Source organism: Syngnathus acus, chromosome 21 (genome assembly GCF_901709675.1).
Source record: "Syngnathus acus chromosome 21, fSynAcu1.2, whole genome shotgun sequence".
Lineage (NCBI taxonomy): Eukaryota > Metazoa > Chordata > Actinopteri > Syngnathiformes > Syngnathidae > Syngnathus > Syngnathus acus.
In genome coordinates this window covers 14,676,640-14,698,306 of record NC_051105.1, presented here as the reverse complement: position 1 = coordinate 14,698,306, position 21,667 = coordinate 14,676,640, and the positions used below count along the sequence as shown (strand labels likewise).

At 44.3% G+C, this 21,667-nt stretch overlaps 1 protein-coding gene and 1 long non-coding RNA gene across 2 annotated transcripts; both read left to right on the top strand.

Annotated features, from left to right (window-relative positions):
- The first annotated feature begins 224 nt into the window (after nt 1–224).
- On the top strand, nt 225–1,161 carry LOC119139738. Its single transcript, XR_005101436.1, has 3 exons — nt 225–395; nt 467–468; nt 947–1,161. It is a non-coding gene; the product is annotated as an uncharacterized LOC119139738 (long non-coding RNA).
- A 10,592-nt stretch (nt 1,162–11,753) lies between these two features.
- LOC119115102 lies at nt 11,754–21,348 on the top strand. The gene is made up of 3 exons (XM_037239287.1): nt 11,754–12,919; nt 19,772–19,909; nt 21,302–21,348. Exons 1-3 carry the CDS (start codon nt 11,788–11,790, stop codon nt 21,346–21,348), a joined length of 1,317 nt encoding a protein of 438 aa, XP_037095182.1. The 5' UTR covers nt 11,754–11,787.
- The last annotated feature ends 319 nt before the right edge of the window (nt 21,349–21,667 follow it).

Here is a 21,667-nt window from a genome sequence, read left to right as displayed (position 1 = left end):
GTCAAAGATGAAAGCTTGGTTCAAGAGCTGTTATTTGCAAGACAGCTTGAAACAGACACAAAAGGGGAGTCAGTATTTCGTGTCGTTGATGATTCTTTCAAAGAGAAAGACATCCCACTTTCTAACATTCTTGCTTGTGCAACAGATGGGGCACCATCAATGGTAGGTCGTCATCGTGGCTTCATTAGTTTCTTGAAAAAAGCTGTACCTGGAGTACTTACAGTGCACCGTGTAATCCACAGGCAGCATCTGGTCGCAAAAAACCTGAGTGGTAGACTACACAAATCAATGAGTACTGTTATCACAGCAATAAATAAAATCAAGGCACATGCCCTCAATTCCCGACTGTTTCGACAGCTGTGCACTGATAATGATGAAGAGTTTGAACGTTTAGTGTTGCACACAGAAGTTAGATGGCTGTCAAAGGGAAACTGCCTGAGACGTTTCTATTCACTGTTTGATACAGTTGTTGAATTCTTCCAAGACTCCAATTCTGTTCTGTGTGATGAACTAAGAAACATGAAGCATGACATTGCTTATTTTGCAGATATATTCGCAAAGTTCAATGAAGTTAATTTGCAGCTGCAGGGAAATGAGGCTAACCTAATTAAAGTCAAATCAGCTATCTCCACCTTCCTGGCCAAGTTACAGTTATTCAAACGAAACATCGCTCGCCATGCACTCTACCAGTTCCCAAGCCTCTCTGAATTGGATGAGGAAAAAGGCATACCAGACGATGACCTTCAAGTGTATTGTACACACCTGGATGAACTGCACAGAGACATGTCTGAGAGATTTGAGGACATTTTATTGCTTGAAATACCAGACTGGGTGATCAATCCATTCCTAAATGTCGACGGTGAAGAAACTGGAGTGGCAGAGGAAGAACTGATTTCAATTCAAAATGACATTGAGCTAAGGCCAAAGTTCAAAAAGTCATATCAAGATTTTTGGTTACAAAAAAAAATCTCTGACTGCTATCAAGTGCTGTGGAACAAGGTCAAGATGTACTTCATTGCCTTCCCAACATCATATTTAGTAGAACGGGGCTTCAGTGCAGTCACCTTGCTTCTTTCCAAGCAAAGAAACCGACTGAAAATTACTGACCGCGGGGATCTACGACTTCTTCTTAGTGAGTTCCAGCCTGATGTTGAGAAGCTTATGTCCCTGCGCCAAGCACATCCATCCCATTAATATTACGTGTGAGACAATGAAGGTTACTGGTGGAATGTTTATTTACGGTTCTATGTTGCTGAAACAGTTAAAACTGCTAAAAAATAAATTGGTTTACTAAATACTAAATTGGGTTTTATTTGTGAAATACACATTTGTGTTTAACCTTTCTCTTTTCAAATTGCAGCAAACCAAATATCAAGAAAGAGGTGTTTGTTTCCATATGTGCCTTGGGGGGGGGGGGCGCTAGGAATTCACTGGGGAGCCAAAGGGGGCGCCAGCCTGCAAAAGTTTGGGAACCACTGCACTAAATCATTAATTCTAACATTATATATATAAACACTTAACCGTGGGAATGCTTCAACCAACTCGATTGTTAAAAATATATATATATATTTTTCTTAATACGAACCAAAATGATTTACACGAATTATAATTATCCTGTAATTAATTTTGAAGGCAAATTAATCCCTCAAAATCATCCAACGTAGCTTTGACGCGGCCCGACAAAATAGGAACGGGCCCGTGCCCGACGGACATTTACTAATTATAGCTCTACCACTAATCCAAATAGTCGAATTTGAAAACCTTCGTTATTTTACTCAAATAGAACAAATATTTAAACGAATTAAATGTTTTAACGAGATGCACTCATCCCTCAAATAATTATGAAGGCAAGTTACTCCCCACAATTGTCCGGTATGGCTTTTGACGCGGCCCGAAGAAATAGGAACGGGCCCGCGCTCGACGGACAAATAAATTACTTTTAACTCTACCCCAGTCTAATTAGTCTTATTTAAACACCTTCTTTATTTGTATTTATTACGGTATGATTGCATACCATAATAATCTCCCATTAATAAATCGAATTATCAAACCAACCACAAACAATCGATTGCATATATCATACAAAATAGCGCACAACGAATTAAATGAGTATATAAAACACATTTATTGAAGAAGCATGAAATAGAATTACAAATCTCAATCCTCCAAAAACTGAACAATCCCACTCACTGATACACTTGCAAATAAAATCATTCAATCCCGGACTACTTTTGATTGTAAAACAAAAATCAGAAAAGAAGGAAAAGGTAGCTACCAATTGGGTGTTATTTTTTGGTGGAAATAAATTCGAGTGATCAGTTCGATTTTATTTCTAAAATTCCAATTTGGGAACTAAATTGGCCTCGAGAGGACCGACTACCCGATGACTGTCTCCCCCCCCTCGCGGAAATACAGATAGAGTCGTTCCCATCACCTAGCTCCTCAGGCAATGTTGTCCAGTCCAATTCTTTTGAGTAAATCCAAGTTAATCCAGGCCAGCGATCTTGCGTCTCACACAAAGATCTCGAAGGCTTTAGAAAAAGTCTTGAAACTCGTACGGGCTTCTTCAAGTATGAACGCGGTTTGGGAGAGAGCCCCGTAGATGTCCATGGCGACCTTTTTATAGACTTCTCTGCCGCCCCCCCCCCTTTCGCTGGCCTCTATACTGTCCAGTTTCCCATGCTCATGCACCTGCTGGTTTTGGGCAGCTGTTTCCGCCCCACTCACTATCTTCCACCGGCCGACACCCTGGCGAGCTCCGTACTTCCTCTTTTCTTTACTTCTCTTTTTATAAAGATAATACTTCAAAGTTACCCTTCAATCAACCGTAAAATCAAAAATCAAAACCCTTGAATTAATATTTTAAACATTTTTTAACACACCACTATTTCCATAGTGGTGGGCACCTTGGTCTAATTGTGTGATAATATTGCTTTAAGCTGTCTGTCTCTCGGTGTGGTGTGGAGGTTGCAGCGCCTCCGATTGGAAGAACCTGAGGAGAGTGGTGAGGACAGCAGAGAGGATCATCGGGGCTCCTCTTCCCTCCATTCAGGACTTGTCATCCCAGCGCTGCGTGTCCCGAGCCCGTAATATTATCAGTGACCCATCACACCCCCACCATGGACTGTTCTCCCTGCTGCCCTCTGGGAAGAGGTTTCGCAGCATCCGCTGCAGGTCCACCAGGTTCTGCAATAGTTTTTTCCCTGCTGTCGTCAGACTGTTGAACTTTCAAACGTAGCATTCCTCTGCACACTTGTAAATACTGCTTTTGTCTCCTGCACTGTTTACATACTTTATCACTGCTGCACTTTGTACTTTATAATTATCTTATTTCATATTTTTTATATAGAATGTCACTTTTTTTAACCAGCCGAAATACCACTACATTGTTGAAAGCCGTATGCAACGAAATTTCGTTTTGTACACACCTAGTGTTGACAAAATGACAATAAAGTTCTGTCTAAGTCTAAGTCTACAGAATATATTTCAGCCAAGCAAAGAAAATAAAATAAAATAAAAAACACATTTGTATTAATCTTTCAAACAATTTTTAACACACCACCATTTCCATAGTGGTGGGCACCTTGGTCTAATTGTGTGATAATATTGCTTTAAGCTGTTACAGAATATATTTCAGCCAAGCAAAGAAAATAAAATAAAATAAAAAACACATTTGTATCAATCTTTCAAACAATTTTTAACACACCACCATTTCCATGGAAAATAAAATAAAATAAAAACCCCATTTGTGCTTCCGTGCGTGACCCAAAAACCGACCCCGTGTTATTCTGTTTATTTCTATTTTTGCTAGTTCAGCTGGTCTTGCCTATCTTTGGTCTCCTGTAACGGTTTGGCTCCATCTTTTGGAAGATTTTGGAATTTCAGCCCTCCCAATTTATTCAATAATCCTCAACTCAAATTTTGCACCATCTGCTGCTAAAATTTGGAATTTCAGCTTTGCCAATTTATTCCTGGGAGCAATCCATACTCACTTTTTGCACCATTTGTTCCCCCCACACTCCATGTTACATGACAAAATGCAGCTTTCCTTTTCTTAGAAGTCGTACCAGAGATGGGGACTCGAGTCACTGTGACTTGGACTCGAGTCGACTCGAGTCACAGTTTTGATGACTTGTGACTTGACTTGACAAAAATAAAAAAACTTGAGACTCGACTTGGACTTGGAAGTTAAAGACTCTGGACTTGACTTGACTTGAGACACGATGACTTGAATGACTTCCGTGTTATTTAGTTTATGTTTTCAGTTTGGATATAAAATTAATAATACTTTTAAAAAAGTAAGATCGATAACATGGTAGGAGCGCAGGCTGAGAATGGCGTTGTCATGATTGGATCGCTACCCTGTCAATCAATCAGTCGTGCCCTCTCTACCTATCTAACGTGTTTATTGGAAAATCACTCCCCTTTATATCAGACATGCACAAACATGTCAGCGGGAGCGGTACCTTCGGCTATCGTAATTACCTTTATGACGGCAAAAGACGGACAGCACAGTGCAAGATATGCAACAGAAACATTTCAGACAGCCAGACGACTTTGTCTGTTTGAAGTTTATAGAGCTCTGGTGTCTCCAGATGTTACAGATGAGACATAAAATGTTTCTAATGCTCTTTAATGTGTTTCTTCTTTCAGATTTTTCTCAGATTATTTTTTCATATTTGCAACTCAAATGTGTCAGACACTGTCGGCAGATGTTCATTTGTTTAGATTGAGCTGTCAATCATTGTATGAGGTAATTTCTTTTTTGTTTGATTCCATGGTGTATTTTACTGAATATCAGTAATTACAGTGCAAATCCAAATTATTGTCATATTTTTTAAGCAGGTTAGACACATTGGACAATGATGGTTACGTAAAGTTACTTATATCTTGTCTTTTCACGTTACTAAGATCAGATTCTGCGGGTAAAATTGCAATAATAAGGTGACTTGACTTGGACTTGACTTGACCTATTTAAGGACTTGACTTGACTTGCCCAAGAAAAAAATGACTTGGGACTTACTTGAGACTTGAAGGTTAAGACTTGAGACTCACTTGAGACTTGCACGTGTGACTTGGTCCCATCTCTGAGTCGTACCGTACCCTCTTCTTCTTCCGTCTCCTCATTGGGCTTTTTTCCCTTTTCGAAGAAGCTTTCCAAACATCTCTGTTTCTTGCTCATATTTGCTTGCTTCGCGGGCTCGACTGAGGTGACATGTCACGTGACAGAGACGAGCGTCTTGACCTGTACCGATGGATGTAATTGGGAGAGAATCGCCAATTTTTTTAGATTTTTCCAAATAAATTCTTACTCATTTTTTCTAGCTTTGCGGGCTCGACTGGGGAAACGAAACATGTCGCGTGACCGGGACGAGCGTCTTGACCTGAATTAATTGATCGTCGATTAATTTTATTTTATTTTTTTCTGTGCGGCTTGGCGGCCCGGTACCAAGTGACCCACGGACCGGTAACGGTCCGCAGACCGGGGGTTGGGGACCACTCATATAGGTCATTAGAATGAGTAAGAATGTAGCAGGTGTTGTTTGTTAGCTAGTGATGTTGTTTGATAGGCTGTGTAGGTGTGCATGTATGCTGTACATGTACATGTAGAAGTACATGTCTGTACTTGTGTGTCGTTGTGATGTACTTGTCCACTTGTGTACTTGCGTGTGTAACCTCTCTCTCTCTCTCTCTCTCTCTCTCTCTCTCTCCCCCCCATTCAAGCACTCAACATTCACACAACAGAAGCTTCCTTTGAATTTTCTTTCTGCCAAACTTTGGATTTATGGATTATTACAGGGAAATGATCTCTGAGTCGCCTGAACATGGGACCCACCTCTGACGCATCACTAATGAACGCCTCTCTGCACAAAAAACAAATGTCTTTACGACGTTTCCAGAACCTTCCTACGGAATTTGACTCACGGCCTTGGAATCTAACATCCTCCCACCCGTGTGTGTGAGTTGGAGTGCTCAGAGTTGGCACTCACATTCATGCCTCTGGATGTGACTCTCATGTCAGCTGATTGAAGGGGGAGGGGTCGTATCAAAGCTGGTTCCACGTTTTGGTCGCGCAGACTCTGCGTACAAGAAACTCCATGCTGCGCACAAAATAAAATTCAGCATAAACCGACTGAATAATATCTATTGTTAGCCGTAATCTAATCTAATTACCGTTTTTTTCCGTGTATAATACGCAAAATTTAACTAATTTATTGTCCTAAAATCTGGGGTGCGCATTATACATGGGTACAAATTTTTTTTAATTTGTTTTTTTTTTAAATTTTTTATTTTTTTATTTTTTTTTAAGAAAATCATGGTACAACAAAACCAACAACAGGACTGACCGACAAAGACGTGGAACAAAAAGACAGGGTGACATTACCAAAGACAGGAACAGAAACCAAACAGACAAACAGATCTTCTTGGTATGGCGCCGTGAGTGGCTGCCTCCCAGCAGTGTTCTCTCTTTTCCTCTTTATTTCCTTCTTTTCTCCTTTTTCTTTCTGTCTTTTTGTCCATTCGGCGATGCTGGTGCCTTCTACCGCACCTCGGTATCTCTTCGGATCGGATATTTTATTTTATTTTTTTTTCTTCCTGGGACCGGGATCATCGGTTGAGCCGGCGTAACTCTACGGCGGCTTCCTGCTTATCCGGCCAGTGATGACCGGGTCCCTCGCCTTGGCCTTGCAGCCGCAACCCCTGTGGGGAGTCCGCTCCCTCGTGCTCGTCGGTACCAACGACTTTCGCCATGCTAGCCCCGTGGTGACCATCTGCACGTGCCCCGGCTGGGTGCCCGGGACGCTGCTCACACGTTTGCCTGCTTTGTGATGTTTTCACCGATTCACGACCACGGTCCATTGGGCGCCGTTGAACTGGACTGCCCTTACACCTGTCGATGGACCCCGTGGAGGCTATTTTGTGTGTTTTGGGGTGTTCTCTTGTATTGGGGGTGCTGGTTGGCCGCTGTTACTTTTTTTCCTTTGTCTTTTAGCTTTGTTTTGCTTTGATGGCTTTTATCTTGAGCACTTTCTGACTTTCTTTGTGGCACCGTTGTGTGGCAGCCTTATGAGAGTTATTGAGTTGCGCTCATGCCATGTGTGTCTTTTGTATACCCATTCTGTGGTGTGGATACTGCTGGGGCCTGAATTTCCCCACCCCTGGGGACCAATAAATATTCAATCAATCAATCAATCATCATGACAGTAACACATGCAATGATCCGACGGTGAGCGAGGGGCAGACAAATACAAAACACGTTACAAGAACAATAGTGTGTTTGTACTGTGCTCTGATCATTTCGTCAAAGAAGGGATAATAGTCCTCTTCTCTTCTTGACTGACAATGAATGTGATAGTTTAATACAATCAGCAAATAACAAAATGTGTATTACAGGTAATATTTTATTTCACAACACTTTGCCTTGTTCCTTTCGTCTCTGCTGTTCACTTCAAACACGCTCCATACGAACGCAATGCTCTCGTATCAGACGCTTGCTCGATCACCTGCTCGTTTGCTGTCACAATGTACCCTACACAAATCCGAAACATTTGTTGCGGCTCCGAGTCACGACGAGGGGCAAGTTTTGGTTTCCAAGGGTGTTTTTATTCCTCTTCAACGTCTCTCCCATACAGAGCCGCCTTTTTCACATGTCCGCACGTCACTTTCCTCTCTTTTCATCTGATCGCGGTGGTGCCTTTACGGGCAGTCGGAGAAATCAACGCCAACAAAAAAAAATACATCCAGCCTAGTTAAGACCATACCAAAGACTATAAAAATGGGACCCATTGCCTCCCTGCGTGTGTGACGATCATTGGGACTTAAAAAAAAAAAAAAAAAAAAAAAATTGGGTGCGTATGGGTACAGGCTTTTTTCCAGCACCAACATGCCATTTTTAGGGTGCGTATTATACATGGGGGCGCATTATACACGGAAAAAAACGGTAAGTGGACGAATGATTTTCTTTCTGTGCCTTTTTGTAGTGTAAATCAGTGATTGACAAGTGTCCAGCCTATGGTTCACTTACGCGCCTTTTGGTGCGAAAAATACGGTAATCATGTCGAAACCAATGTGCAGCGACACATCCACTCGGCAAGCCAAAATAAATAATAGATGTGCCAGTTCTTTTTAAGATTGAATAGCTGTCGGAGTGTGTGCAAATACAAGAGAAAACGGTGGAACAGGGTGAGATTTTCTCTTTTTTGAATGAGAAAGGTCTTCTCTGCAAAACATGCAGTGAAACCAATGTGGCGGGCGAGTTTACGGAGGGAAGAATATGGAAGGAATGGAAGTTGGACTACCTCAAGCGTCACATTCAGCAGAAATGTCATTTGAAAGCTGTTCGAATTGTACAAAGACTCAAGATGGGGAAGGGGATCGGTACATTATTGCGAGAGAGCGCAAAAAAACGACAGAAAAGGAACGAGCTGTCACACAAAACAAAATACGACCCCGAGCAAGTTAAAGTTCTCATTGGCAAAATTGTATTTATTTATTTATTCATTTATTTATTTAATCTGGTGTTGCACACAGTGGTCCACAGTGTGCACAGGGAGATTGTGTGTTTGCACAGACACAAAATGAGAGAAAACACTGTTTAAGGGTGCAAATCTTGTCGACGAGAAATGATGGCCGACCATTCAACCCAACCTATTTTCATGCTCTAGTGTTTTAGCACACAGTGTAGAGTCTTCACAGAGATTCTTTAACTATTGCTGACGGAATGGCGTGAAAAAATGGCGGTCTACAGTGAATAAATCTCAGAACTCTTCAAAAATTCACGATTGTGGGGCAAACTCATTGGGATTTAAGAAACTCTTACGCTATAATAATTACAACCAACAGACCAGCTGCAACGCCCGCCCTCCTTATTTTTATTGCCCCCCCAGCACCTCAGTACCCAACCCCTTTCTGTTGACGTGTGGATAAAAAGCCTGCAATCTGGGCCTCAACTTTAGTCTTTCTTTGAGAAGGAGAGTAAAAACAGTAGGGACTTAACAGTCAAACTTCAACGAGCAGCAGCAATGATGGACCAGAGCCTGCAAACTCCGAAATGACGCATCCCACTCCGCGCAGCCATCCTCCCACGACGCACCTTGTTCTTGGAAGATGCAGAGGAACCGCGGTTTAAACTGATGCAAGATAACCGCTCTTCTTGATCCAACCCGCTGATTATGATCACTTCCTGTCCGGAGGTTGCAGAGGATGAGAACACTCCATTAAACAAAGCTGACACGACGTTCATTGTCTCAGACTCCGAAGATGAAGCGCCACTCTCGTTTGAGAGTTGTTATTACAGCTTACCTGCTTGGCTGTCCGACGAGAACGCGTCACCGCCGCCTACCTCAAACAGCAACAACAACAACTCCTTTGCGGCGGTAGATGTAGCTCCTACCTCATCAGCAGAGAGTCAACCGGTGGAGAAGGAGGAGGGGAAAGTTGACGACTCACTGATGGGAAACCGTGGCAGAGGACGTTGCATACGTAGCAGAAACACCAGCAGCAGACTCGACCGGGGATGAAGGAGGAGGCGGAAGTTGACGACGACAAAGGAGGTGAGGCTATGGAATTCATTCACCCACTGCCAAAACCCACACCCTTTGGATTTGATCACCCTCACACTGAATTGCCTCAACCTTCTGCTGGAAATCAAGCCCTCCATCACAGTGGTCGCAGTTACAACTACATCCGCAGTAGTGCACATTACATCCCTGCTGATTCATAATACGCCAGACATCCTGCCCCTGCCAACACCGTCTCCCACAACCAGCTCTGACAAAAACGGGTAAATCTCTTGGAAAGGACCTCCAAGTGATCACAGGTTAAAAGCTAAATTCAACTGTATAAAACACGAGCTAGCTGCTTTATCGCGTCTATTGCAGAAACAAAGTATGGATGCTTGTACAGGCTGTCAAGTTATCATGAATCAGGACATTTGTGTGGAAGAGGAAGACTTATTTTGGTCGACATTTTGAACCGGATGTTCAACTGCTGTGTATCAACAGTTTTATTTCAGCTATACAGGGAATGATGACTGCTGCATATAACCAATGATGATGAAGCATTCAGAATCAAAACCATCGTGGAAGTGCTCTTGGTTGACCATGCTGACAAAACAAATATTTTCGACAGAGTGAGAAAAGTCGCTGAAAACAGAGTGCCCAGATTACTTTCCATCGCCGCTCGAGAAGACTTCATGACCTCTATTGTTAGAGTTGTGCTCACTAACTTATTTGCAAGAACCGCACGGCAGACAGTATGCCCTTTAAGCACTTGCAAGTGGAGAAATTGTTCGTCACTGTACATACAGTGATGATCGAACAAAGTCTGCCTTTGGTCTCTTGCAAGAGCATATTTATTGAGAACAAGCAGGGTGGGGGTGACATTGGACATGTTTGGTGGTCACCTCAGCAACTGGTTAATCAGTGCGGAGGGTCCCAGCTCATTGTTTTACAAGTTCGTGGAAACAGAAACTAGTAGAGCATTTTAGATGACTAACTAAGCAAGAATGTTTCCACACCATTTGGAAAGTTTCAACAACTGAATGGTTAAACTTTTCAGAGTCAAGGAAAGGTAAAAGGTTTAAACAAAGTTAATAATTCTAGTCTACATTCCAACATAATTATACAATCAAGATAATTTGTCAACCCTAACATATCCCTCCTGTTTATCATATGATTATGCCACCCCAATCAATCAAACATAAGCAAGAAAATATAATGAAGAAAGAAAAATAAAAAAACTGCACACAGAAACAGCACATCATTGTACCCATTGTTAGGGTTTGCAGAATATCTTCATCGTATGATTATGTTGGAATGTAACCTGTAATAATTTACCTAGCTTGTCCTGTCTTACCAAAAGTAGTAGACCAAAGTGCTAAGATCTTTTCACCTGATTGACTAGCTGCAGAGGAAGCAATAAAAGTTGCTTTGTTTCCACAAAGTCGTAAAAGGCCCCCTGCTATGCTTTGATCAGCAGGGGAGCGGCTTCACCCCATCCTGTGTTCCCACACCTCCACTTTCAACCCCACTGTGTTTCTTCTCAATAAATATGTACCTGATGAGGCCTGAGTCAGACTTCATTCGACCATCGCTGTAAGCACAGCGACGAGTGAACTCTCCGCCTGCAGGTGTCTGAAACGACTAACTTGTCTCCAGTGTGGTTCTTGCAAAATAAGTTAGAGTGAGCACTACCCTAACACCCATCACTTGCGAGGCATTTTCGATGGTCAAATCATTAAGTTTCTGTAAAACATGCCCCGGGACCGGGGCTGCCCCATGCAACGAAGCGAAGGGCTGGAGCAATCCGGCCTTTGGAAAGAGGGCACTACAAAAGGAAGAAGAGGAGCAAGAAACTTATGCGAATGAGGAATGGATACCTCTGGAGCCAATCTATGAGAACGCGGTTTCCAGGAGGAACGATCCAGGGCCAAACCTTGATGGTGCCTGGCCAGATGTGATTACTCCCCTTGACCGCAGAGCATGCTCAAGACCAGTGGATATATATGCTGTCCCCCGTCGAGATCAAGGAGCAACTTTAAATGCGGACGGCGGGTATGAGGTTCCCCGTATCTCACCCTTTTACGACGAACCACCAGGCCTGCTCGACAACCCTCCAGTAGATTGGAGCACAATTGATTGGAAGCCACCTATTTTTCCTCTGCCCACGATACCATGGAAGCAGAGCCTGATGATAGACTGGCTGGCGGCTATAATAATTTCATTCATTTTGGCATGCATCCTAATCGGCTGCGCACTTTGGAGGAGTGCGACCCTCTACGACCCAATGGAGATGATCAACATCAGATATGATGGAACGAAGCTTTTCAACCAGACCTGTTGGGCCGTGGAATTTGGAAGCATCACCGTGGAGTGGAACGATTCCACAGCACCTGACATTTCTACTAGACAATATTGGACATCGGTGCTACGACAACCAGAAAAGATGACCGCTTTGCCATTGGAACCAGGGGCCATCCCGCTCCCAGGAGATCAGGAGGAAAAACGGTATAAGACGAAAAGGGAAATAGTGAGTGAAGTAACTCACTTTCCCGACCATTTAGGTCACGTAAATTGGACGAGGCAAACAAAGAGCAACATCAGTGCTTGTGATATTAGGAATTTTAGGACGCCCGAAAATTTTGCTAATCTAACAATAGGTTTGATTTGCAAAAACAAACAAGAGGAAAAAATTGTTATAAGAAATTGGATTTTCAAGGAGGGTGATGAGCACGCAGAATGGTACAGTAATGCTTCGTGTGTCCCATTACCCGAATCTAAAGGCGGTTATTGGGAAAAGGGTAGTAAAAAGCCGGAGGAATTTTCATTCCCAGCTCCGATGAAAAACTCCACATGCCACTGTACTTATCCCGGATGGGAACCGTGTTGGAGTTGTTTGGATTTGGTTTGTGAAACAACACAAAGTTATTCAACAAGTAAGCGTCGCCTTAACCGGGTACCAAGAAACCTGCCCGACAACAAGAAGTCAGTATTTTGGGATTGCCAGAGGGTTTTTAGTAGGCTAAATTCATGTTACTTTAACGTGGAACAATTTTGTGAAAATAATTACCATGTTATAATGTGGGCATATAAATACCAAAAGATGATGGCTCCTGTCACAGCTTCGACAAGGGCGGGGAGGATATTCAACCCGAATAAAGAACCGGTGGATTTTGAATTTTGGTTGAATGATTCGTTGCTGTGGCAGGTTGAAAGAAGAATTGCTGTGCCAAGCAGTTACCAGGGTGGACACCGGTTGTACCCATCAGCAAGACACTTATGGGTTCAACGGTTGCCCACTCCTGCAGATTTATTCACGGTAACACCGGGAGAATTTGACAAAATTGACCAATGTGTAGTGGGAAAAATTTATACTGGGTTGCATGGTAGGGACTGGACAGTTGGAAAGTCGCCAAGATGTGACCTGGATGAGATCAAACGATCCTTCTTGGGCACTAGGTGGGTTCACAACTGTGCCAGTCTCTTGGCAAACAAAACAGTGAAAGGAGTGTTACAAGCATGGTCTGAAGTGAGCACTCGAGACCCCTCCAAAACATGGTGGGGATTTAATGGGTATGAAATGAAACAATGGGTTATACCCTGTTTAAATGTAACTACAAATTATTGGGTCCAATACCAATTTATGGCAACGGTATATTCAAAAGAAACTGATATTTGGCCTACAGGTATGTACTCCCCCTACATTTATGTGAATCCTCGGCCCTGGGCAATGACTTGTAACGCAGATAAAACAAAGTGCCTGGTGGCCTTAGCTCGTGAACAATGTATTACACTACCTAATTGGAAAGAATATTGTGCAGACAAATATCAAGACGAGGAATACAGAAGTGGAGAGGGAGCCTTGTGGGAGTACGTCTCGCCGCAGAGAAGGTGGAGACGTCAGCCCACTAGCGACCGTTTGCCGTGTAAAACTTGGGTACAAAATGAAGGATTACTTAATCTGAGTAAACCTGTGTCTATTCCCTATCGGCTGCCTGCTCTGATACAGATTGCAGAGGGGCGGTCATTCCGAAAGAGGCTTTGTGAGGGCCAGCAATTTATGGGATTTGATTGGGTAGGGCCAAATAAACTTTTTAATAATTGAACATGTTTCTCCCCCGAGGAACATTGGATAAAGTGTGGCCATGGAAAAAATATTCATGATTGTACTTGGTATGAGAAGATAGGGTCGGCACTTCAGGCGGCTACAAGTGCCGCTGTAGGAGTTTTTAGTGATGTAATTACCAGCGCTTTAAGAGTGGTGCTGGGACCAGTCTGGGCCTGGGTACTAGTGGTATTTGCTTTGATTGGTGTTGCAATGACAGTGTGCGTTGCCATAAAAGGAAGTATCAAAAAATGGGTCCGACTTCCGCGGTTTTTCGGGGCGTCACTACCAATGCAAATGATACCCCGCTCAGGAGGGGGGGTCAAGATGTCTTGTTAAAAGAAGAAGTCAGGCAGCCACCGTTCATTCAGGCCTGACGACCTCAGAGACTGAGACTTCCAAAGAAAAAAAAAGAAGATAAAAAGAACTAAGAGAAATCATGGCGAGTAATAACTCAAGCGCCTTCAATAATCCGCGAGGAAGACCAGGGGCGATGCGAGTGAGTAATGAGACTCAATATTGGGTTTTATTCAGTATCTGGAGAGCCTATTGCTGTGCTGGGTTATGGAATTTGCAACAACTCACTCGCCCTGTGATTTTGGTATTGTCAATTTTCAAAGTTTTGATTTTGAGATTTTTGTACAAAATATATACGATGAGTTTGGATCTTTTTGTGGTGTATATGCATGGCCGAATGTATGTCGACCCGGGAACGCCCAGAGCCATCGCTGAAATTGTACTGCTTTTTTTGTGGACTGCTTTAGAAGTAGTGTCAATTTTTTTTTATTATGTTGTTTTTGGGTTTGTCATATTAGAAGCGATGTTGGTAATAGGGATGGCCGTGTATGTAATACGGACAGTATCACGACTTGACCGAAATGTTCGTTCCTCTGTCACTTGGAAATGGCGTACAGCCAAACTCATGCTCTGGTGCATAATATGGGGGTCATTGTCTGTGTTAATTTGGATCGAAGTAGTGGACCAGTTTGCAATGGTTTTTCACATACTCTGTTTTTTTTCCTCTCCCGCCTCGTACGGCTAGAGGGGAGCGGCCAAGAAGCCCCCCTATTGTACGCCGAGGGACTGGTAGAGGGTTTATGATTTGATATGTGTTAGGAAATATGTTAAATTTGTGCTTCCATGTGTTACATACCGTGTTGCGGATGCACCAACATGCATCCTATGCGGATTGGGCCATATGGAATTGGCCTGGGTGGTCGGAAAAGCTTATGTGGGGAGCTGTTGTTACCCGGCCGGCTTTAATGTAGCTTGGCTAGTCCCTGACGGTCTCTATGTGAAGGAGGGGGAGCAGTACAGCTTGGACCGTCTCGGATGGGAAGGATGTGCGGATTTAATGTCCACCGCAACTCTGCTCGATACATCTAGAGGACCCCTATCAGCATGTACGGTTCTCCTGGAAGAGGCTGGGGATGCTCACGGCACCATTTGGCCCCTGACCCACATGACGTAGCGTCAACAGACGGCGCTCGATGAGTCACATCGCATTGGCAGTGTGGCCGCTGCTTGACCATGAGTCCGGCTCACCGGCCGCTGCCTGCTGACTTCTACACGCACCCACATACAGGGTACGGCTTGCTTCAAGACGTGGCGCAACCCAACGAGGCCCCGGTGGGGCTTGTCCGGCCTGCACGTCGGAGTGGAGGACGGTGTTTTAGACATTGGTCCCGAGATGGGACCTATGTTGAGTGCAGAGTACCGTGCGGAGTCTGCTTGGGGCGTCAAACTCCAGGCGGCATCCGTGAGCGTGATGATCCTGGCTACGACGACGACACTCCCCCCAATTCACCCGCTAGCCCCCCACGGCCAGCAAGCCCTCTGGAAGTGGATACAGCTCCGTCTGGGTCTGAGGACGACGTCGAGGCTCGTGAAAGGCGCGGAAGAGAGGCTGACGATGAGAATGAGGAAGCAGACGCCGAGAGGGCTGCCGCGGGGAGTTCAACACCTCCGGTGCTGAGAGCCCTCGCGTTGGAGGCTCAAGCTGACGACGACAACGCTTCTGACCGCTTGTCCCGCCTGATCAGCGCCCTTGCAGACATCGCCGGACAAGGAAATATGGCAGCGGCCTGCCCTACGTCTACGACCGCTGAGATTGTGAATATCCACTCATACCGGACTCTGCTATCGAGCTAGCAGGATACACCACACAGCGTCATGACAGGACTGAGAACTCCGGTAAGAGCAAGGGGGGGGCTCTGTATGTACGTCAATAACAACTGGTGTACTAATATGGTGACTGTAGACAGTCACTGCTGCCCGGACCTGGAGTACGTGACTATTAAATGCAGGCCCTTTTACCTCCCTCGTGAATTTACCGTAGTCATGACGACTGTTGTTTACATACCTCCGGAGGCTAATGCTAAGCTAGCTATCGGACTATTTTACATGGCAGTATTAGCAGCCAGCTGAGCAGATATCCTGACGCAGTCCACATCATGGCAGGGGACTTTAATCATGTAGATTTGAAAGCAGCACTCCCTAGTTTCCATCAGCATGTTAAATGTGCCACTAGAGGAGTAAACACTCTGGACAAGGTCTACTCCAACAGGGCAAAACAGCTACCTCACCTGGGCCAGTCTGACCATATGTCACTGCTATTAATCCCGGCATATACCACCATCAGGAAATCAGCTCCTATCATCACTAAAACTGTTAAAACCTGGTCTGATGACGCCTCTCAGCAGTTGCAGGACTGCTTCGACAGGACTAACTGGGACATCTTTGAACACCGGGACTTGAACGTGTTCACAGACAGTGTTCTGTGTTATATCAAGCACTGCACAGACACTGTCACAGTGGACAAACCTATACGGATATACCCCAACCAGAAGCCCTGGATGACCCGGGAGGTCCTTCGGCTGCTGGAGGAGAGGGACACCGCCCTGTCCCTCAGGTCTGAGGACGGGGCTCTCTACAGCACAGCCAGAGCCAACCTGAGGAGAGGCATCAGAGAGGCCCAGCTTGCCTACAAGAAGAGGATTGAGGATCACCTGGACAGCAACAACAGCAAGCAGGTGTGGCAGGGAGTCCAGCATCTCACCAACTGCAGAACCACCATCGGAGCTGCTGAAGGGGACGCCTCACTGGCAGAGGTCCTCAATACCTTCTTCGCCCGGTTCGAGTCCGAGCCACCTGAAGGGGCCACATCACATCCCACAGACCGCAGCAGCTTCACCTTCACAGTGAAGGAGCACGAGGTGAGGCGCACGCTGCGGACCATCAACCCGAGGAAGGCTGCGGGTCCTGACGGCGTCACTGGGCGTGTCCTGAAGGACTGCGCAGATCAGCTGGAGTCTTCACAGAGATTTTCAACCAGTCCCTTACCGAGTCCACCGTCCCATCCTGTTTAAAATCCTCCACTATAGTCCCCCTGCCCAAGAAACGCCACCAGCCTCAATGACTACCGGCCAGTCGCACTCACCCCGGTGGTCATGAAGTGCTTTGAAAAGCTGGTACGGGGTCACATCACAGCACTCCTGTTCAGAGGTTTTGACCCCCACCAGTTTGCCTACAGGGCAAATAGATCCACAGAGGACGCAGTAGCTACAGCCCTCCACGCTGCACTGTCCCACCTGGAGCAGCCGGGGAGCTATGTGCGGATGCTCTTCGTGGACTTTAGCTCTGCTTTTAACACCATCCTCCCCCACAGACTGGTGGACATACTGGAGGGCCTGGGACTTCCACATAATACTTGCAGGTGGATTAAGAGCTTCCTGACGGGTCGCAGCCAGAGGGTGAAAGTGGGCCGTCATACATCCACACCTCTCAGTCTTGGTACCGGCTCCCCACAGGGCTGCGTACTGAGCCCACTGCTTTACACGCTCTACACACATGCATGCACCCCTGCCCACCGCAGCAACACCATCGTGAAATTTGCGGATGACACAACCGTGGTGGGGCTCATCTCAAAGGGGGATGAGTCTGCCTACAGGGACGAAGTGGTCCAGCTATCGGAGTGGTGCGGAGACAACAATCTGCTCCTAAACACGGCTAAAACCCAAGAACTGGTCATTGATTTTAGGAGGAAAAATAAAACGGATATTCCACCACTCATCATCGACGGGGTCTGTGTGAAGAGGGTGTCCTCATTCCGCTACCTGGGAGTCCACATCGAGGAGGACTTCACCTGGGGCGTGAACACCTCTGAGCTGCTTAAAAAGGCCCAACAGAGACTCTACTTTTTAAGGGTGCTGAGGAGGCACAGCATTACACGGAGACTGCTGGTGTCCTTCTATCGCTGCTCCATAGAAAGCACTTTAACGTACTGTATATGTGTTTGGTACTCCAGCTGCACTGCTGCTCAGAGGAAAAAGCTCCAAGGGGTCATCAACACAGCACAGAAGATCATTGGCTGCCCTCTCCCCACACTGGAAGACCTACACAGAACCCGCTGTCTCAAAAAAACACAGAACATTCTGAAGGACACTTCCCACCCTGGCCACTCCCTTTTCGAACTGTTGCCATCAGGCAGACGCTACAGATTAATTAGGTCGAGGACTAGCAGATTCGCCAACAGTTTTTACCCTACAGCGGTAGTCACATTGAATGCAGCTAAACGTAAATGATTATGTCTGTGTATGTTCTTCTGTGGGTTTTTAGCTTGTTTTTTTTATCTTTTTATTCTATTTATTCTATATTTTTTTTATCGCATGCGCGGATCGGTTGGCACTTTTTAAATTTCGTTGTACATGTGACAATGACAATAAAGATCTATTCTATTCTATTCTATCTCCGACGACGAAATGACTGGTTAGCTCCCGATGAGGGTTGAGGACAGGGAAATTTATTACCTGCTTCTCAATCCAAGGGGGCCGTGTCATGTAACATGGGGTGTGGGGGGAACAGATGGTGCAAAAAGTGAGTATGGATTGCTCCCAGGAATAAATTGGCTGGGCTGAAATTCCAAATTTTAGCAGCAGATGGTGCAAAATTTGAGTTGAGAATTATTGAATAAATTGGCAGGGCTGAAATTCCAAATTTTTCCAAGAGATGGTGCCAAACCGTTACAGGAGACCAAAGATAGGCAAGACAAGCTGAACTAGCAAAAATAGAAATAAACAGAATAACACGGGGTCGGTTTTTGGGTCACGCACGGAAGCACAACTGTGGTTTTTATTTTATTTTATTTTCTTTGCTTGGCTAAAATATATTCTGTAACAGCTTGTCATGTAACATGGAGTGGGGGGGGGGGGGAAACAAATGGTGCATAAAGTGAGTGTGGATTGCTCCCAGTAATAAATTGGCGGGGCTGACATTCCAAATTTTAACAGCAGATGGTGCACAATTAGGTGGGGGAATATTGAATGAATTGGCAAAACTGAAATTCCAAAATTCTCCAAAAGATGGAGCCAAACCGGTGCAGGAGACCAAAGAGAAAGAGGGGTCGGATTATGGGTCACACATGGAAGCACAAAAATGGTTTTTATTTTTATTTTATTTTACTTGCTTGGCTAAAATATATTCTGTAACCGCTTAAAGCAATATTATCACAGAATTAGACTAAGCTGCCCACCCATATAAGAATAGGGGTGTGTTAAAAATTGTTGGAAAGGGAAAAACAAATGAGTTTTATTTTTCTTTTAATTTTTATTTTATTTTCTTTGCTTGGCTGAAATATATTCTGTAACAGCATAAAGCAATATTACCACACAATTAGGAAAAGAGGCCCACCACGAGTGGTGTGTTAAGAAAATGGTTAAAACATAAATTCAAGGGTTTTGATTTCTGATTTAAATGGTTGAGTAAAAAGTGTAACTTCGAAATATTGGTTTTATGAAAGGAGAAGTGAAGAAAAGAGGAAATGGGGTGCTTGCCAGGGTTTCTACAGATTTTTGGTGGAAAGAGAGTGGGGCGGAACCAGCTGCTCAAACCGCAAGGTTATGACTCATAACTTATGAGCGTGGGAAACTGGACAGTATAGAGGCCAGCGGAAACCTGCTCAAACCGCAAGGTTATGACTCATAGCTTATGAGCGTGGGAAGCTGGACATTATAGAGGACATTATAGAGGACAGTATAGAGAAAAGGGGGGGGGCCAGAGAGGTCTATAAAAAGGTCACCTTGGACATCTGCGGGGCTCTCTCCCGGACCGCGTTCATACGTGAAGAAGCCCGTATGAGTTTCAAGACTTTTTCTACAGCCTTCAAGAGCCTTGTGTGAGACGCAAGATCGCTGGCCTGGATTAACTTGGATTTACTCAAAAGAATTGGACTGGACAACTTTGCGTGAGAAACTAGGTGAGGGGAGACTTCTTCTGTATGTCCGCAAGCGGAGGAGACAGTCATCGGGTAGTCTGTCCTCACGGGGCCTAACTAGTTTCCAAATTGGATTTTAGAAATAAAATCGAACTGATCACTCGACTTTATTTCCACCAAAAAGAAAATAACACCCAATTGGTAGCTACCTTTTCCCTCTTTTCTGATTTTTGTTTTGCAATCAAAAGTGCTCCGGGATTGAATAATTTTATTTGCAAGTGTATCAGTGAGTGGGATTGTTCAGTTTTTGGAGGATTGAGATTTGTAATTCTATTTCATGCTTCTTCAATAAATGTGTTTTATATACTCATTTAATTCGTGGTGCGCTAATTTGTATGCAATTAATTGTTTGAGGTTGGGTTGATAACTCAGTTTATAAATAGGAGATTATTATGGTATGCAAACATACCATAATAAATAACAATAAGGAAGGTTTTCAAATTCGACTTTTCGGATTAGTGTTAGAGCTATAATTAGTAAATGTCCTTCGGGCACGAGCCCGTTCCTGTTTCTTCGGGCCGCGTCAGAGGCTACTTTGAATGATTTTGAGGGACTAATTTGCCTTCAAAATAAATTGCAAGATAATAATAATCCGATTAAATCATTTTAAATCGTATTAAGTAAAATATTATTTTGTTGGAAACAATCGAATTGGTGGAAGCACTCTCACGGTTAAGTGTTTAAATATATCATGTTAGAATTAGTGATTTAATGCATTAAATCCATTCTCACACACTATCATTGACATACTTCCGCAAATGGGACTTTCTTCCGAAAAATAGGAAGTAAGCTTGTTACTTCCTCAAACCAAGTAGAGCGAGGCCATATCAAAAGTTATTTCGACAAAACTAGTGCTAGGGTGCGCTAGACCAACGAATCCTTGAGGTCTTAACAAAGACATCTAAACAATATCCGTAACGTAATACCAGCATCAAACAACCGAAGGGAGCCATCATTACGGCGCGGTCATATCGACGACTCGCCTCGAATAGAGTTACTCGGCTCGCGCGTCGGATGACTTAAAAAGGATTGGCGTCGTAAAGAAATTAGATTGATTCTGGTAGAATTAATTTAACTCGGGTGGTCAGCTACGGACGAGTCCTTTCACCCCCGGCTTATTGAACCCGTTACAGGGGAGCCGGTGCCACTTTAATAAAGTGCGCGTTTGACATTTTGGCGCCCAACGAGTTGAGGGGGGTTGTGAGTTAGGATTTATTAATAGATGTTTGCTCGCAGCTCCAAAACGAACCTGTGTGGAGTTTTTTTCAGTTTTTTCTTTCCGAGAACTGTCATGATTCCACTCACTGATACAAACAAATGTCAGAACGGCCTTGAGTGACATAAGAACAGTCTCTTTAAGGAATAGAGTTTCCTAGAAAAGAACCTTTAAAAGCACGGAAGGATTAGAACTGTTTTGTGTCATAGTAAACGGTGACCGCTACCCCTTAGCACGTTACTTGGAGGATGAGTAAGGATAATCTCCTTCTTAACTTGTACTTGTATGGAGTACTAAAAGTAACGTTGGTGGTGTACGCAGAGTATGCGGCACAACTTGCTAAAGCTAGAGGGGCCGGTACATGGGCACGAATTTTGGGTACAGACAGAGAAGACAAACCAGTAGACGAAGAACTAGTGAATGTTTTAGATTTCATCCAGAAACCGAAGCCAAGAAGGAGGCAGACACTTTGAGGACCAAACGAAGAGTCTATTCTTTATTCTGAAAAGTAAAAAGTTTTTCTCTCTTCTGCATTCTCCTCTTCCACTTTTTTTTTTTTTCTTTTTTGTTGTTCC

Excerpts from the sequence above, each read along its gene's own strand:
- LOC119115102 (XM_037239287.1), top strand. The coding sequence starts at position 11,788 with ATGGAGATGATCAACATCAGATATGATGGAACGAAGCTTTTCAACCAG. Across the intron at positions 12,920-19,771 it reads AGTTGGAAAGTCGCCAAGAT|CCTTGTGTGAGACGCAAGAT; the intron begins GTGACCTGGATG and ends AGCCTTCAAGAG. Across the intron at positions 19,910-21,301 it reads GCGGAGGAGACAGTCATCGG|TAAACGGTGACCGCTACCCC; the intron begins GTAGTCTGTCCT and ends TTTGTGTCATAG.